At 46.7% G+C, this 13,539-nt stretch overlaps 1 protein-coding gene across 5 annotated transcripts in view; it reads left to right on the top strand.

Annotated features, from left to right (window-relative positions):
- Nucleotides 1–13,539, top strand: part of LOC8042400 (acyl-CoA-binding domain-containing protein 5) — a 39,513-nt gene that overhangs the window by 12,643 nt on the left and 13,331 nt on the right. For 3 of the 5 annotated variants that reach the window (XM_029972141.4, XM_029972140.4, XM_029972139.4), the window contains 5 exons: nt 916–1,066; nt 3,201–3,275; nt 3,879–3,961; nt 9,043–9,319; nt 12,873–13,096. In XM_029972141.4, the coding sequence (XP_029828001.1) occupies nt 916–1,066; nt 3,201–3,275; nt 3,879–3,961; nt 9,043–9,319; nt 12,873–13,096 (810 nt within the window). The remainder of the gene's footprint in view (nt 1–915; nt 1,067–3,200; nt 3,276–3,878; nt 3,962–9,042; nt 9,320–12,872; nt 13,097–13,539) is intronic. The other 2 variants (XM_040503708.2, XM_002415468.5) reach the window with 1 other exon arrangement.

Raw genomic sequence — 13,539 nt, 5'->3', positions numbered from 1 at the left:
TACACATGCATGCATAGAAAAACTTGCGCATGCAAACACTGCATGCTTAGGATCAAAGCTTTTTAAGCGGAAGCCTTGGTGCCTGCATGATGACCTGGGCTTTTATCGCAGCACTGCTTTATTTTGCTTGCCAAAGTGAATGCAAAGAATAAAACTGTTTTGCTGACCTCTAATTAGTGGTTTAACTTCCCTATTACTAAGCATGTTTTTTTAATGAGTGAGATCAAAACTATGCCATTACCCTTTAAATTGATATCGGTGCCATGTTGTGTGACTGTGACCACAACCTCTGTTTGATATATGGTGGATTCCTGTGGAGAAGTTCTGCTGCACAAGCATATCCTACTTTCTTTTTTCTTTTAGGGCCTATCTATAAAGAGCAAAACATATTAAAGTAACTAAAATACCAGTGGTGCATTTTGTTGTACTGAACATGTTTCACATTCATTACAACAGGCTTAACTGTATGTAGGCTTGCTGGTTAAGATTAGCCAGTTTAAGTGTTTGTTATTAATAGGGAAACTAGGACATTCTGCAGCCTTCTTCTCTCTCTACCTGTCTGTTCTTTCCTCTTCACTTAGTCACTCATGTTCCTTTGAAAATATAGTTCTTTTCTAAAGTATGTTTTTTGTAAAATTGAAATGCTGTTTATTTCCTTAATAAGCTTGTTGTCCCATTGTAAGAACAGCCAGATTTTAGGGACCTGCACCATAGGGATGGTGCAGGAATAATTTTTGACCTGAATAGCTAAAGGAATACCCTTATGTACTTAACACTGTCAATAGTACCACACAACATTTCTCAGGCATATGCTTGTTGATCTTACAAGTACTGCTAGTACTGCACAGTATACCAATGTGCTCAAAAGGACAATGGACATGTTCGGAAAAGCTGAAGCAGCCCGGGACTTTCCAGATTGTGGAAGCCATGTCTTATACGGACAATGTGGCCAAGTTTATGGATTTGCTGGGCCCTCTGTTTGACATGACGCCGTCGGAGGCTGCGCTGTTGCAGACAAAGCTGAACGGCAACCGAGAGTCCGAGGATGACATAGAAACTCTCGAAGGTGAGAGAAGTTTCTCCGTGGATGGACCAACTTTGATTCATGTGCTGTAGATGGGCTCACACCATTATGTACACTACCTCCATGGAAACATTAGTGATACACTGCTCATTTTGTTTTTAACATAACTTAAGCTATTTTATAATTGGAGGGTGTAGGAAGGCTGTTTCACAATTGGAGCATGTATTATGATAGAACCGTTTTTTTGGTAATTCTCAAATTGCACTAAAAACGTTTCTGAGATTGTCTGTTCTTGGTGATAACTTATCTTACCGGCTCCAAGCATCTTAGAAATCCAAAAGTTATGCTTGCGCAAAGTCTATTTCCCTATTAAAAATGTGATTGAAGTTCGTGTTATGCCCCTTTCTGAGTGGAAAAATCTAGAGCACAAAACCCAGCGGAGGTGCCGGCGGCGAGGCGCCGCCGGCACCTCCGCTGGGTTTTGTGCTCTAGATTTGCTGCTTGTAATTGGCTAATACGTGCCCGTCGTCGCGCCGCCGGCACTTCTGCTGAATTCTGTGCTCCAGATATTTTCGCTCAGAAAGGGGCGTAGCACGAATTTCGATTCCATTTTTAGTAGGGAAATATACGTGGGGTTACAAACCGTCCCGGATTTTGTGGGACTGTCCCGACTTTTTATAAAGCATCCCGAATCCCACGTCGTCCCTGCCGGGACAGCCATATGTCCCGGATTTGGTCCAGACGGTTGAGTTAGAAATCTTATATGTGATCCAACGTATGCCCAACAATTTGCGCTACGCTGCAGAACACGAAGTTTGCGCAAATGACATGAAGCAATGGTGCAGTGTCTAGCATTGGCTGCGAAGCTTTAGCCACTTTGGCATGCAAGAGCAATGGCAAGCCGGAAATCGCGGTGGGCGTCTGTTACCATCATCATCACTATTTGTATAAACCCCTTTGTATCTCCCTTCTCCTCCCTCACGCTGCACCCCTCCCCCTCTCCGTCCCAACTTCCTTCATTGAAGAGTTGGTAATCCTAAATATACATTGCACGAGAACAATTTTTCGATTCCTGGGATGCTGAGATCCCGTAGAATGAGTTATCACCAAGAACAGACAATCTCAGAAACGTCTTTAGTGCATCTTTTAATATTCTTTCTTATTTATTATCATGTCTCACTTAGATACATATACAAATGTGTCTCTTAATGCTAATTTTGAATCTGCAATCAAACTTAAAATATCTTTTTCCATATGAAAGGCATGACAAATATGGCAAAATATATAATCCTAATAGGTCGTTTCTTACGGGTCATTAGGGTCATTTCTCAATAAAAATGTTTCCTTTTACAGTCGCCGACCGATTATTCGGACGCCGATTTTTCGGACGCGTCTAATTATTTGGACGTTTTCACTGAACTGTCACTCACCTCCTAAAGTTAATGTATAAAATTCACCGAAATTTGAGATGCCATAAAGCTTATTGCTCTATATTTCGGACATAACTTGTGTGATTTTGCTCAGTTTACAGCCACAAAACGGCCGCCGCGTTTGCGCTGCGAGCATAGTCGCTGCCATTTTGGTTGTTTTGATTTTGCCCTGTAGCCTCCATGCCACGTCCTACGCAATAAACAAGCTGGGTTGAGGCTATAGTCTGGTTTCCCAGTTCTGCTATAACCAAGATGGCTGCCATCTGCCCATTCTTACGGCTCTTCCAGTTCTTCTCGTGGTCCGTGTTTTCTTAGTGTGACTGCGAGAAGAGTGGCCTTTTGCCGTTCTTGTGGTCTTCGAGCACGAAGGTGTTTTGCTGATAGGTTTAGTATTGAAATAAGTTTGGTTGACTAAATGTTGTCTACAAATAGTGCCAAATGGTGCCAACTTCAACTTCGCTGTTTGTGCCAACGAAGGCGCTGACAAAGTGCTGCACCGTGATTAAACAGATCAATAAAAAAGTGAAAAGTAAACAACATAAAGCAGAAGTTGCATGAGAACTTAAATTGACATCAAACAAGTGGAAAGTGGCCAATAGGTGCAACACTGAAGTGTCAGACACAACCCATATTTGAGAGCCTTCATTGACCCGATTTTCCTCAGTTTTGGTTTGGCTGTGTTGCACCTTTTTTGTGGAAAGTCCTTTGTTGTGTCTGAATGTCAGGGAACCCCTTCTCCTTCCCAGTTCCCAGCCAGGAAGAGCCCGTTTACGGAAGGGCTGACAAGAGGCCCGAAGAAAAGGCGGAGAGGAAAGCGAGCGGTGAGTGGTCCCCAAGTAGTCTTTTTTTATCTGGGAAGCACAGAGTGTTTGGCTTGTGCCCACTTCTAAAGTAGCTGTATATGCACCGTTTGTAAAGCAGAGCATCTCCACCGTCTCAAATTTTCGACTCCAATTATTGCGGGAGGAGCGACTGTTGCTCTTGCAGGAGATGCGACGAATGCAACATGGGGCGGCAGTTCACCGCGCATGTGAAGGCGACATTTTGCGTCTCCCAAATACCTTGGAAGCGTGCACACACTTTGTCATGGGTTGTTGTGTTGCCTGCTTGTGCCCAGCCGTTTTGAAACAGTGCTTGTTTAATAAAGATGAATGCATTTATGCATGTTTAACTGGCACACGCAAAGTCTGAAGGTTGAAAAAGCTTGCTGCTCGTCAAACTTTAGTTTAAGATAACAATTAGCAAATGCCAAGCAAAAACTATGTCCCTCCCAAACCCGGTCAGCAAGGTCGCTTTCCCACAAGTGCTGTAGTAAAATTTGTCGCATGCGACACCTCTTCCGTTAATGAGGAGTTGTCGGTGAAAGGGAAAAGGAAGGCCCTGCCTCCGTCATAGAATTACTCTACCGACTTTGTCCCCCACAGTTTCTGGAGGCCTCAACGGTCATCCATCCAACTTCGACAGTGAAGAGGACGAATTCTCGGATACGTACGACCACATGGGCGACGTGAGTGGATTTTCAGAATTCCTGCCATTAGTGGCGCTCAGACTTCCAGTTTTGTTAGGTTCCATTTAGCTTTATTTCGTAGCATTGACTTGCAGTCATCTCTGGTTAGTATGGAACCCATTAATGTGGACACCCTGTTAATAGACAAAGTTTTTGAGGACAAATATGGCAATTACATACATGCATTTTTGTCTCATCATAATGAATGACTCACATTGTGGCCAATTTTCTTTGGGGGTTAAAGCATTTTTTATGTGGCCTTGCGTACGTGCACTCTTGCAATCTGCATCTGTGCAGGCCTATAGTTCAGCTGTTGCCGACACTGTGGTTCATTTTGGTCCGGGCATTGCCGGCAGCAGCGAAGAAGTTTGCCCGGGCCGTTGTCATTGTAGACAAATCCGCGAGTTTTGTCCATAGGAGGGAGATGGTTGCCTTGTCCCGTGTAATCGGGAGTGTCCAAACGACGTACAACGTCGGGAACGGAGGTGTCCTTATTAGCCAAACATCACTGTACTAAGTCTTGGGTCAGACGCTGCCACCGGTTGGGCAAAGCCAAGGTGACTCTAGCTGACAGTGAGTAAACAAGCAGATTTCCTCAGGGCGCATTGGAAACATGACTTCATGTTAAAGGGAAGCTACGGAGCTTCTTGAAAAAAATTAGTTAGAAGGGAATTCTAGTGTATTTTTACCCCACGAACCCGAATACCGAAACCATTTGCTGCGTAAGTATTGTCAAACGCGAGAAAAACGCGAAAGACAGTTGCTGTCCGTGACGCAATCGACGGCTCTTTTGGCTGCCCAAGGCTAGGGAGGCGGGGCTTCAGCCCTATTTTGAAATTGCTCTTGTGGCTCTCTGGCGCGTCGCATTGAAATATAATTTTGATATCTGTTATTCTAAAGGCCAAATGAACGCAATTCAAGCATTTTTTCTCAAATGTAGAAGTGCCCCATCTTCCCTTTAAATGAGCACAGTAGAACTTCGTTGATGTGTTTTTCGAGGAAGGGGGGGGGGGGGGGGGGGTGCACAGTAAAAGAGCTATGGTCTGGAAAAACATGTCAACCAGTAACCTTCGGGTTTGGGGGCTAAAGATGAAACACGAAGCAATTTTTACGCAGCAGTTTATTTCACATAGACTTTCATGGCTGTGGAGAACCCAGACAGGTTTATAAAGAAAGGCTTTTTCCACCTGTTGCAGTCCCAAAAGATGGAGATAGCAAAGGCTGTGCTCAGTGCCTGTGCAACTCTAGACACCAACATATCTGTGCAAGGTCTCGAGCAGCACAACCACATCCTCGTCGCTTTGAGCAAGCTCGGCTACAATGTCCGATATGGTCTGCGGTTTGGAGGCAACGATGTTGAAGTCTTGCGACACTATTGACAGTGAATGACAGAGGTCCCCATTTTCGCATTAGCACCCTTCATCTGTTGCATATCTTCAGCATCTTTGCTGGCACCATTGTTTGTTAGCACCAATTAACGTTGACGGTGCGAGCCTGAAGTCTCTTACGATGTCCATTCCCTTTCGACTGGGATGGCAATCCCCCATCCATAGTTTTTCAGACTTATTAAAAGTGAGAGCCTCCTTTTTTGCAATGCCACAACCTTCATGGAGGAGTGCAGAGTTTGTGCTGCTCGAACAGCAGAAGCTTTAAACTTTATGCAAAAGGAGACTGGTGGAACCAATGAAACCGAGCTCAACAGAAGTGTTTGCCGCCGGACCGAGAAATGGAAAGGTAAACAGGCCATCTCGAAGGCCAGATTCCCTTCGAAACCTACTCTAAGCTCCTTCCCACTCATGGACGAAGCACAGCGTTGAAGGGTTGGTGGGGCCTGCAGTAAAAGGGAGGTGGGTGTCAGCTCCCAGAGGCACCAAATGGGTCATTAATGTGCACGTCCGTATGCTAGTTCAACGGAAGTGGCATTCTCAAACATGACATCTGGGAAGGTATATTATTGAGCAACAAATCAACAAGGTTCTACTGTAGTCGATTATGTCGTGGAACCCTGTAAACTTTTCTGCACCGGTGGTGTGCGTGTGTGAGGCTCGGGATGAATAGTACCCATACGTGGCACAGCTCGGTGAAGGAGACTGCAAGTGGGATAAAGCCCTTTGGCTTTCAGTCTTGAACAGAACCACAAGCCTAGAGGTGCCATCAAACAATATTCGGTTAGAATTTTACCAATTGCCTATCGATTAGTGGTGCAAAAGAAAACCAGCACATGATAGTAGCAGGGAGCCAGAAATTTTATATGCGCTTTGGAATTTTAGAAGGGTGGACTGTTTTGGTCCTGCCCCAGCATATCAGTTGAATCCAGCTTACGATTTGGATAGGAGCACTGCGTTACACTTGCACTGTGCACGGTAACAGTCAATCCGTCGGTGAATATTTGTGTTCTTGACCAACTGGTGCCGTGAGGGAAAGCGAACAACTATAACACAGCCTGTGTGCAGCAGATGCTATTAGCATTGCCACCGTAGGCATGGGGCTGTTATGAACATTGATGGCACAAGCTGGCAAAAGAACATCCAGCAGCTTGGGATAACCTGTTCTCGTCACGAGCTGGAAGGTAACAGCACATATAATCATTTGTTTCGTTGGCGAAACGAGGTGGTGAGCTGAATCAAGCTTTCATACTTTCTTTCTGTAAAAGTTACTAACGCTCTGAAATGAAAACGGATTCCTGTCCTGGATTTTATTATCATTCGGCATTTATAGGGGCTACCATCAAGTAAAAGCTCGCAAATCATTTCATGGTTTCTTCGGTGAATTTGGCACAGCACCACTGTCGCTACTGGGACTATCTCTTCTTTTCTAGAAAACATTTGGCCTAAAAAAGCGAGGTGATCTGTTCCGGCACGTTCGCCACACGTCCTTTAGAACAGGGGCTCTCAAACGTTTTGATCAAGAGGGATGCCAGTCCCCCTTTCTAGGTGGCTGAGAAACCCCTCTGGGTCTCGGCATTGACGCATTAAAGGAAAACTGAAGCGGTTCGGTATTTGAGTAAAAACACTTCAATCGTCTTCATTTGGCCTCCAGGATCACGAATATTGATATTATTTTTCAATTTGGTGCTTGGGGGCTGTAGAAAATCTCCGCTCTCGTGCATCTTCAGTGCTTATCAAAGCTATGCATGTGCCTTCTTGCTATCTTCAAAAAAGGTCAGAAAAAAACTTCACGACCGGTGTCAGTGCCAGGAAATATACCTGGCAAGCTTGCAATAGCACATGCTGCCCATACAAGCGACACGCGCTTTGCGGCCGAAAGATCCTCGTATTTGTTACATCTTAGGGCGAAACGAACGTTATACAGTCTAAGCTCATTACAACAGACCTGGTTACAACAGACATTTGGATATAACATACCAATTTTTTCTTCTATATACCATTGACTCAATGGTACAACATATAGTCCTTTTACAAAAGACAAAAATCGTGGTCAAAATCAAGGTCTGTTAAATTGAGGTTAGACTGTATTCAGATTCATGGGATAAAAATACTCTAGAATTCACCCCTAACTCCTTTTTTTACAAGAACCTTTTCAGTTTTCCTTTAAAACAGTGACTTACTGACCTCGTAAACAATACCGCCCATAGCAGGGAGTCTTGGGAACATAGTCATGCATTGATGGGTGGCCAAGATCTTCTCAAGTTGTTCCTATGCCGAAGGAACACTTTACTTAGGGGCGGGGATGGCCAAAGAGACTCAGGAGTATGGGGAACTGCTGAGGGTAATCTAGGGAACCTCCCTTGGGTTCTTGAGAACCCTTTGCTTAGATCAGGGTTTCTCAAACTTTCCGAAGGAACCTCCCCATTACTTTATATTGGTAGCCAAGGAAGCCTTTCCATTTTTGGCATTGCTGCAATGGAGTGAAAAAGCATGGAGACCTTGTGAACTGTAAGGCACATATTAGGGTGTGTTTGACTTGTTGATAGATGATCTGCTATAATAATGCTTAAACTGGAAAAATCAGCTTGCTTAGGGGCAGGAACTGTCTACAAAATTTGGCACTTGGAGAACCCACGAGGGTACTGTGATGCATGGGTTCTCCAATTTAGTTCCTAGGAACACAGGGGTTCGCCAGAGTAGCTTCTGAGGTTTCCAAGCTCCGAACTTCCTTGACCGTCCCTGCTTCTAGGTAGAGAGTTTTCCCTGCCAAGGCAATACTTTAGCAGATTTTAGTCATCCACTGATGCACAACTATATGCCTGTCATTCCCTGGTATAAGCAACACTGCTTATGTGGCCTATTTACTTCTGTATTGCTTTATCGCATGAATGCCGAGACTGAGAGGCATTCCTTGGCAATCAGTCTAGAGAGATAGGTAGGTGTTCCTTAAGATTGGAAATTTTCAAAACCCCTGTTCTAAGGAACTCCCCTCTAGTTCCTAAGAATTCCAGTTTGAGAACTCTCGTCTAAGAACAGTGGTTCTCAACCACCGACGTTTCGGAGATCTCTTCTGAATCGGCAGACGTGACGGGGCACCCTGTCGACTGGGGGGAGGTGTGTATTGCCAAGATTCAAATCAAATTCGAAAGGTCTAACGTGCCAACCCAACAGAGGGCACCCAACACGCCTCGGTGGAGGACCTCGGAGTAATTTTGACCACCCGGGGATCTTTTGTCGTGCAACCGAAATCTCAGTTACGTGGTACCTTTCTGTGACGAGCCTCTGTCAGATTGCGGGCACCTCGACCGGGATTTGGAAGCACCATCGGAAATCCGTGGGCTGGCACTTTGTCTTGGAGCCACCGAGGCGGCGTGGGAGCATCGGACAATTAAAACGACGAAAGGGTAAACGAATAAAGCTAGACGCGCGAAAACCAACTTAGAATCTCTGAAACGAACCATAATCAATCTTACTCGCTTGGCAAACGTGGTTAAGTAAATTTAGCGTTGTAAGAAAACCAGCATAAATAAAATTAAAACATTTTACTGCTTAGTTTGATCGACGATCAAGGGCTTCAGTGTCCCTAAGAAGGCCTTGCGGGCCCCAAAGGGTCTGCAGATCCCCATTGGAGAACCACTGTCGTAGAAGATGGCTTGCTCAAAGCGGCCAACGGGGGGACGCCGTGGGTCGCAGGAGGACGATGAGAGTGGGTCCCCACAGCCTCGGGAGGATTCGACCATGCTGGACGATGCAGTCACGGAGGCACTCCGAAGCGGCACAGACCGCGTGCTGGTGCAGGACTCGGAGAGCCAGTTGTGGGCGTTCTACGCGGATAGCGGCGGCAAGCCCCCCAACGGGGACCTGGCCAACGTGCGGGGAGGGGGCGACGACCCCCAGCGGAAGGCGGGGCCCCTGCCCAAGGGTGGCCTGGGAGGTACGGGGAGGTACCCCAGGGGATACCGCAGGAGGGGTGAGTGCAACCTCCCTCTCCCTCTTTCTCCTGTTGGCCTTTGTCTGTCCGTCACGGGCACCTTGAGCCACGGCTTTCTTGTCAGTGTGAGGAAATTTGTTTAGTTTCAATCCAGTCATTTAAAGTATGACGAGTAGTAATGAAAATTTTGTTAGTTCTTTTTTTTAAGCTGCTTAGAGAAGGCTAGAGATCTAGTGATTCCATTTTCATGCCATCTGTCCTTCCTGTTGTTGTGGTAGGAAATACTGTGCAGCTTAGGTTACATTTCGTGGGAAAATTATGTTCAGCTTATGTGTTTGCAAATTACAATAAAAAATAGGGCATACAGCAACGTGTCAATTCAACCATCATCGCACAGCACACCTGCCCCCAGTCCTTTAAACCTCCCGTTCACCAAAAGTTGCAGCCACATATCACAATTCAGCGAGTCAAGAGCTGTATAAGAAATAAAAAAAAGCAAGTTGTACAGCTTGGAAAAAGCTCTAGACAAAGGGAAAAAAAGAAGAAAAAAAGGGGGGACCACACACAGAGTTTTTGAGACTCTGTGTCTCTGTGTGCGACTGCATGTGGCCTACCCTTTTTTCTGTTTTTCTCAGTCTAAAGGTTTTTCAAAGATGAATAATTGTCACCAGCTCGCCTGTTGTTTTGAGTATTTTTCAAATTTTTACAAAAAATACAAAATCAATATAAAAAAGTGAAAGCTGCTTACAACTCCCTGTAACGCCGAATTAGAGCGCAGCTCTTGAGGAGGAGGAGGGAACGGCACTGGGGGGGGGGGGGGGGGGTTAAACTAACCAGGGGGGGGTCACGTGACCCTGGGGGTCACGTGACCTCCAATGCCGATGATGTCATCACTGAGGTCACTGATGACGTCATCATTGACGATGACGATGCGGGTACCGATGACGTCATTAGTGATGTCACCAGTGATGATGACGATGACGATGCGAATGTCGGTGACGTCATCAGTGACGTCGCTGATGACGTCATCAGTGATGATGACGATGACGATGCGGATGTCGGTAACGCCATCAGTGATGATGACGATGCGGATGCCGGTGACGTCATCAATGATGATGACGATGACGATGCGGATGCCGGTGATGCATCAGTGACGATGACGATGTGGATGCCGGTGACGACATTAGTGACGTCACTGATGACGTCATCAGTGATGATGACGATGACGATGAGGATGCCGGTGACGTCACCAGTGATGATGACGATGACGATGTGGATGCCGGTGACGTCATCAGTGATGATGACGATGACGATGTGGATGCCGGTGACGTCATCAGTGATGATGACGTCATCAGTGATGATGACGATGACGATGTGGATGCCGGTGACGTCATCAGTGACGATGACGTCATTGGGGGTCACGCGACATCGGCGGGGGTCACGTGACCTCAGGGGAGTCACGTGACTTCGGGGGTCACGTGACCTCGGCGGGGTCACGTGACCCCCGAGGTCACGTGACCCCCCCCCGCGGTGCATTATGGGACATTTCCCATGATGCACCGCGGTCACGTGACCTCGGAGGGGTCACGTGCCCCCACGAGGTCACGTGACCCCGGTGGGGGGCTCGCGCGGTGCATTATGGGACGTTTCCCATGATGCACCGCGCAGTTACGCCGACGCCGACGGCGACGGCGACGCCGACGCCGCTCAAGCCGGAAACGGGCCCCTAAGAGCTGCGCTCTAAAAAAGTTACATGTCTGGGAAATATTAACGGTTATGATAATAGTAGTAATAAAAAATTCCGAAGACACCTAAGTACTTCTTATGAGTTGTGAATGCGAAAGCGTGAATGTCAATCTCCTGCTCCCTTAGTTCGTCTGCTGTGTACTAGCGTGGACGGCCACATTTCACTACTGCCGAGGTTGCGACTGCTGACGATATTCGGTGACTCCAGCGAACTATAGGGGGTGTGCTGTTCTGGCAAAATGGCGGACGAAAGGAGGTTGTTTTTGTCGTTCATCACGCAGACCACCATAAATTTATTGCACAGCAGCGTAGAATCGGTGTTACATATGAAAGCAAAGCGATTTTTTTGACAGTAACAACCTTCTGGTCAGTACGTAAAAATGACATGGTGGAAACATAAAAATAAATACTGGAAACAATGTTTGTTTCAATACTGCCTACGAGAACCAAGCTGCGATAGCAGACAATTAAGTCGAAACAACCTCCTCTTTCGAGCTTCTCAGCGTTGCCGCTATGTGACGTCGATTTCGCTGGAGTCGCCGGTAGATGTTTCAGGCACCACCATGCTCCTCGGCATCGAGAGGAGCAGAAGTGGCCGCAGCCCCCTACCCCTTTCCGGCAACGCCTGACACGAGAGCGGCGACCAGGCGCGCACTCTCGTGAAGCCACTGCCTATAGCTATCTAGGAGCCGTTTTGCTCATCCAATGGGAGAATGGGAATTTCTTTCGCATTTTTTTTGCAGTTACAGATGCCACCGGCTCTGCTTTATGCGACAGGTAATGGTTTCGCATTAGTAATAATGTTGTATGTACATTTATACAGCCGGAAGTTGGTCAGGCTCAATGGACATCTAGTGCCTCGGTTGTAGATGAGCAATTTAGCCTGTGCAGTGCAACCGCTGGCCTGGGGTCTTTTACGTGCACCACGCAGTAGTAATACATGACCGCACGCCAGTATGATGCTCATCCAGATCAAAACGGGCAGAGGTGGGGATTGAACCTAGAATCTCTGGGTTTTGCAGCATGAGCTTTCGCTCCATGTGCTCCAAGCTAGTGTGCGCTAGCCCACTCGACCACCAATCCCCCACAACAGTTGCAGAATTGTTTATTTTTTAAAGTTTTATTGAAGTTCTGTTTGCTTTCAAGCTATTATTTTGAGGTTATGCTGAGTTTCTAGGCCATCGTGTTGTACTAAGTTAAAGCCCAACACGCAGCCAGATAGGAGGAAGCCCCTCCTTTGTGTGGGGATTAGCTGTCAGACCTGCTCCTTTTTGGGAAGGAGGAGGGAAGACACAAGATAGGATTGAGAGGACACTGGAAAAGGGTTTTCTGCCTAGCAGAAAACGATTTTGCAGGTCAGCCTTTAAGAATTGAGAGATGCACTCAGATTTTCTGATATTAGGAGAGAAGGAAAAGCCTCTCTTTCATTTGTGCATTTAAGTTTGCCAAATAGTTTGCGTCTATACGTCGCAACATTAGCAATCTTTTCCTTTTCGTGACAAATTATCTACTGCTCAAGCTGGCAGAAGTTGCAAGTTGCGGATGAAGAAAAGAAGGACACGCTCCTAGGGCTACAAAGCCCTCCACTCTTTCCACTTTAGAAAGCGAACGCTGGAGAGGAGGCGAAAGAGGAGGTAAGTTTCCTCGCCTGCATTCCAGCATTCACTCGCTAAAGTAAAAAGAATGGAGAGCTTTGCGGTAGCAGCTTGTTCTGCTTTTCTTATTCTGCAACAGGGTAGAGTACCCTTTGGCTTGGCCTTGGTCGAGTCAAAGTGCGGTTCACACGGCGGGGTAGGAGCACGAACGTGGCGCTCACGTAAAAACTTGGTGCGGATGCGTTTGCAAGAGGGTGATCTCGGAGCAGACGGTCTCCCACCGGACGGCCGTCACGTCGGGCCGAGGGGCTACCCTGGCGGCATGGGCGGCAGTGGCGGCAGCGGGCGTGGCCACCACAGGCTGCCCCTGGAAGTGAGCGAGCAGCTGGCAGTGGCTGTGCTGCGTCTGCAGCAGACGATGGACGAGGTCGTGGCACGCCTGGAGGTGCTCGAGACGCTGCTTCAACACTCCAAGGCAAGTCCTCTCTCCCTCCGTCGAGCGTCGAGGAAGTCGCTTTTGGCACGACTGTGCACACAGTTACCCGGGGGAGGGCGAGAGCCAGTTTCTAAACCTTTGCATCAATAGCCATATTTACGTGGACAATGCTCACTCTGGTGGCACGACACCAGGTGTGCCAAAATGCATTAAAATACCTTTTTTTTTTTTTTGTGTTGCTTGAATTTGGGGATTATGTCAGTCTTGCATGTGATGCTTTGCTTTGGAAGTTGCTTTTTTTTTTTGGTACGATATCCCAATCGGTAAGAACCACAGCTTGCAACTAGACTTTTTTTAAAAATTTTTAGAGTCCAAAATTTTGGCTACTAAAAATACTGATACAAAAATGCATTTTATCCCCCAACATTGAGCAGCTTTTAGAAATGCTTTCTATGGACTTCTGGTTTGACTACCTGAAGAAG

Source organism: Ixodes scapularis, unplaced genomic scaffold, assembly GCF_016920785.2.
Source record: "Ixodes scapularis isolate PalLabHiFi unplaced genomic scaffold, ASM1692078v2 PGA_scaffold0__279_contigs__length_252992795, whole genome shotgun sequence".
Taxonomy (NCBI): Eukaryota; Metazoa; Arthropoda; class Arachnida; order Ixodida; family Ixodidae; genus Ixodes; species Ixodes scapularis.
Note: the sequence above shows the minus strand (reverse complement) of the source record. Positions and strands in the feature narration are given on the sequence as shown.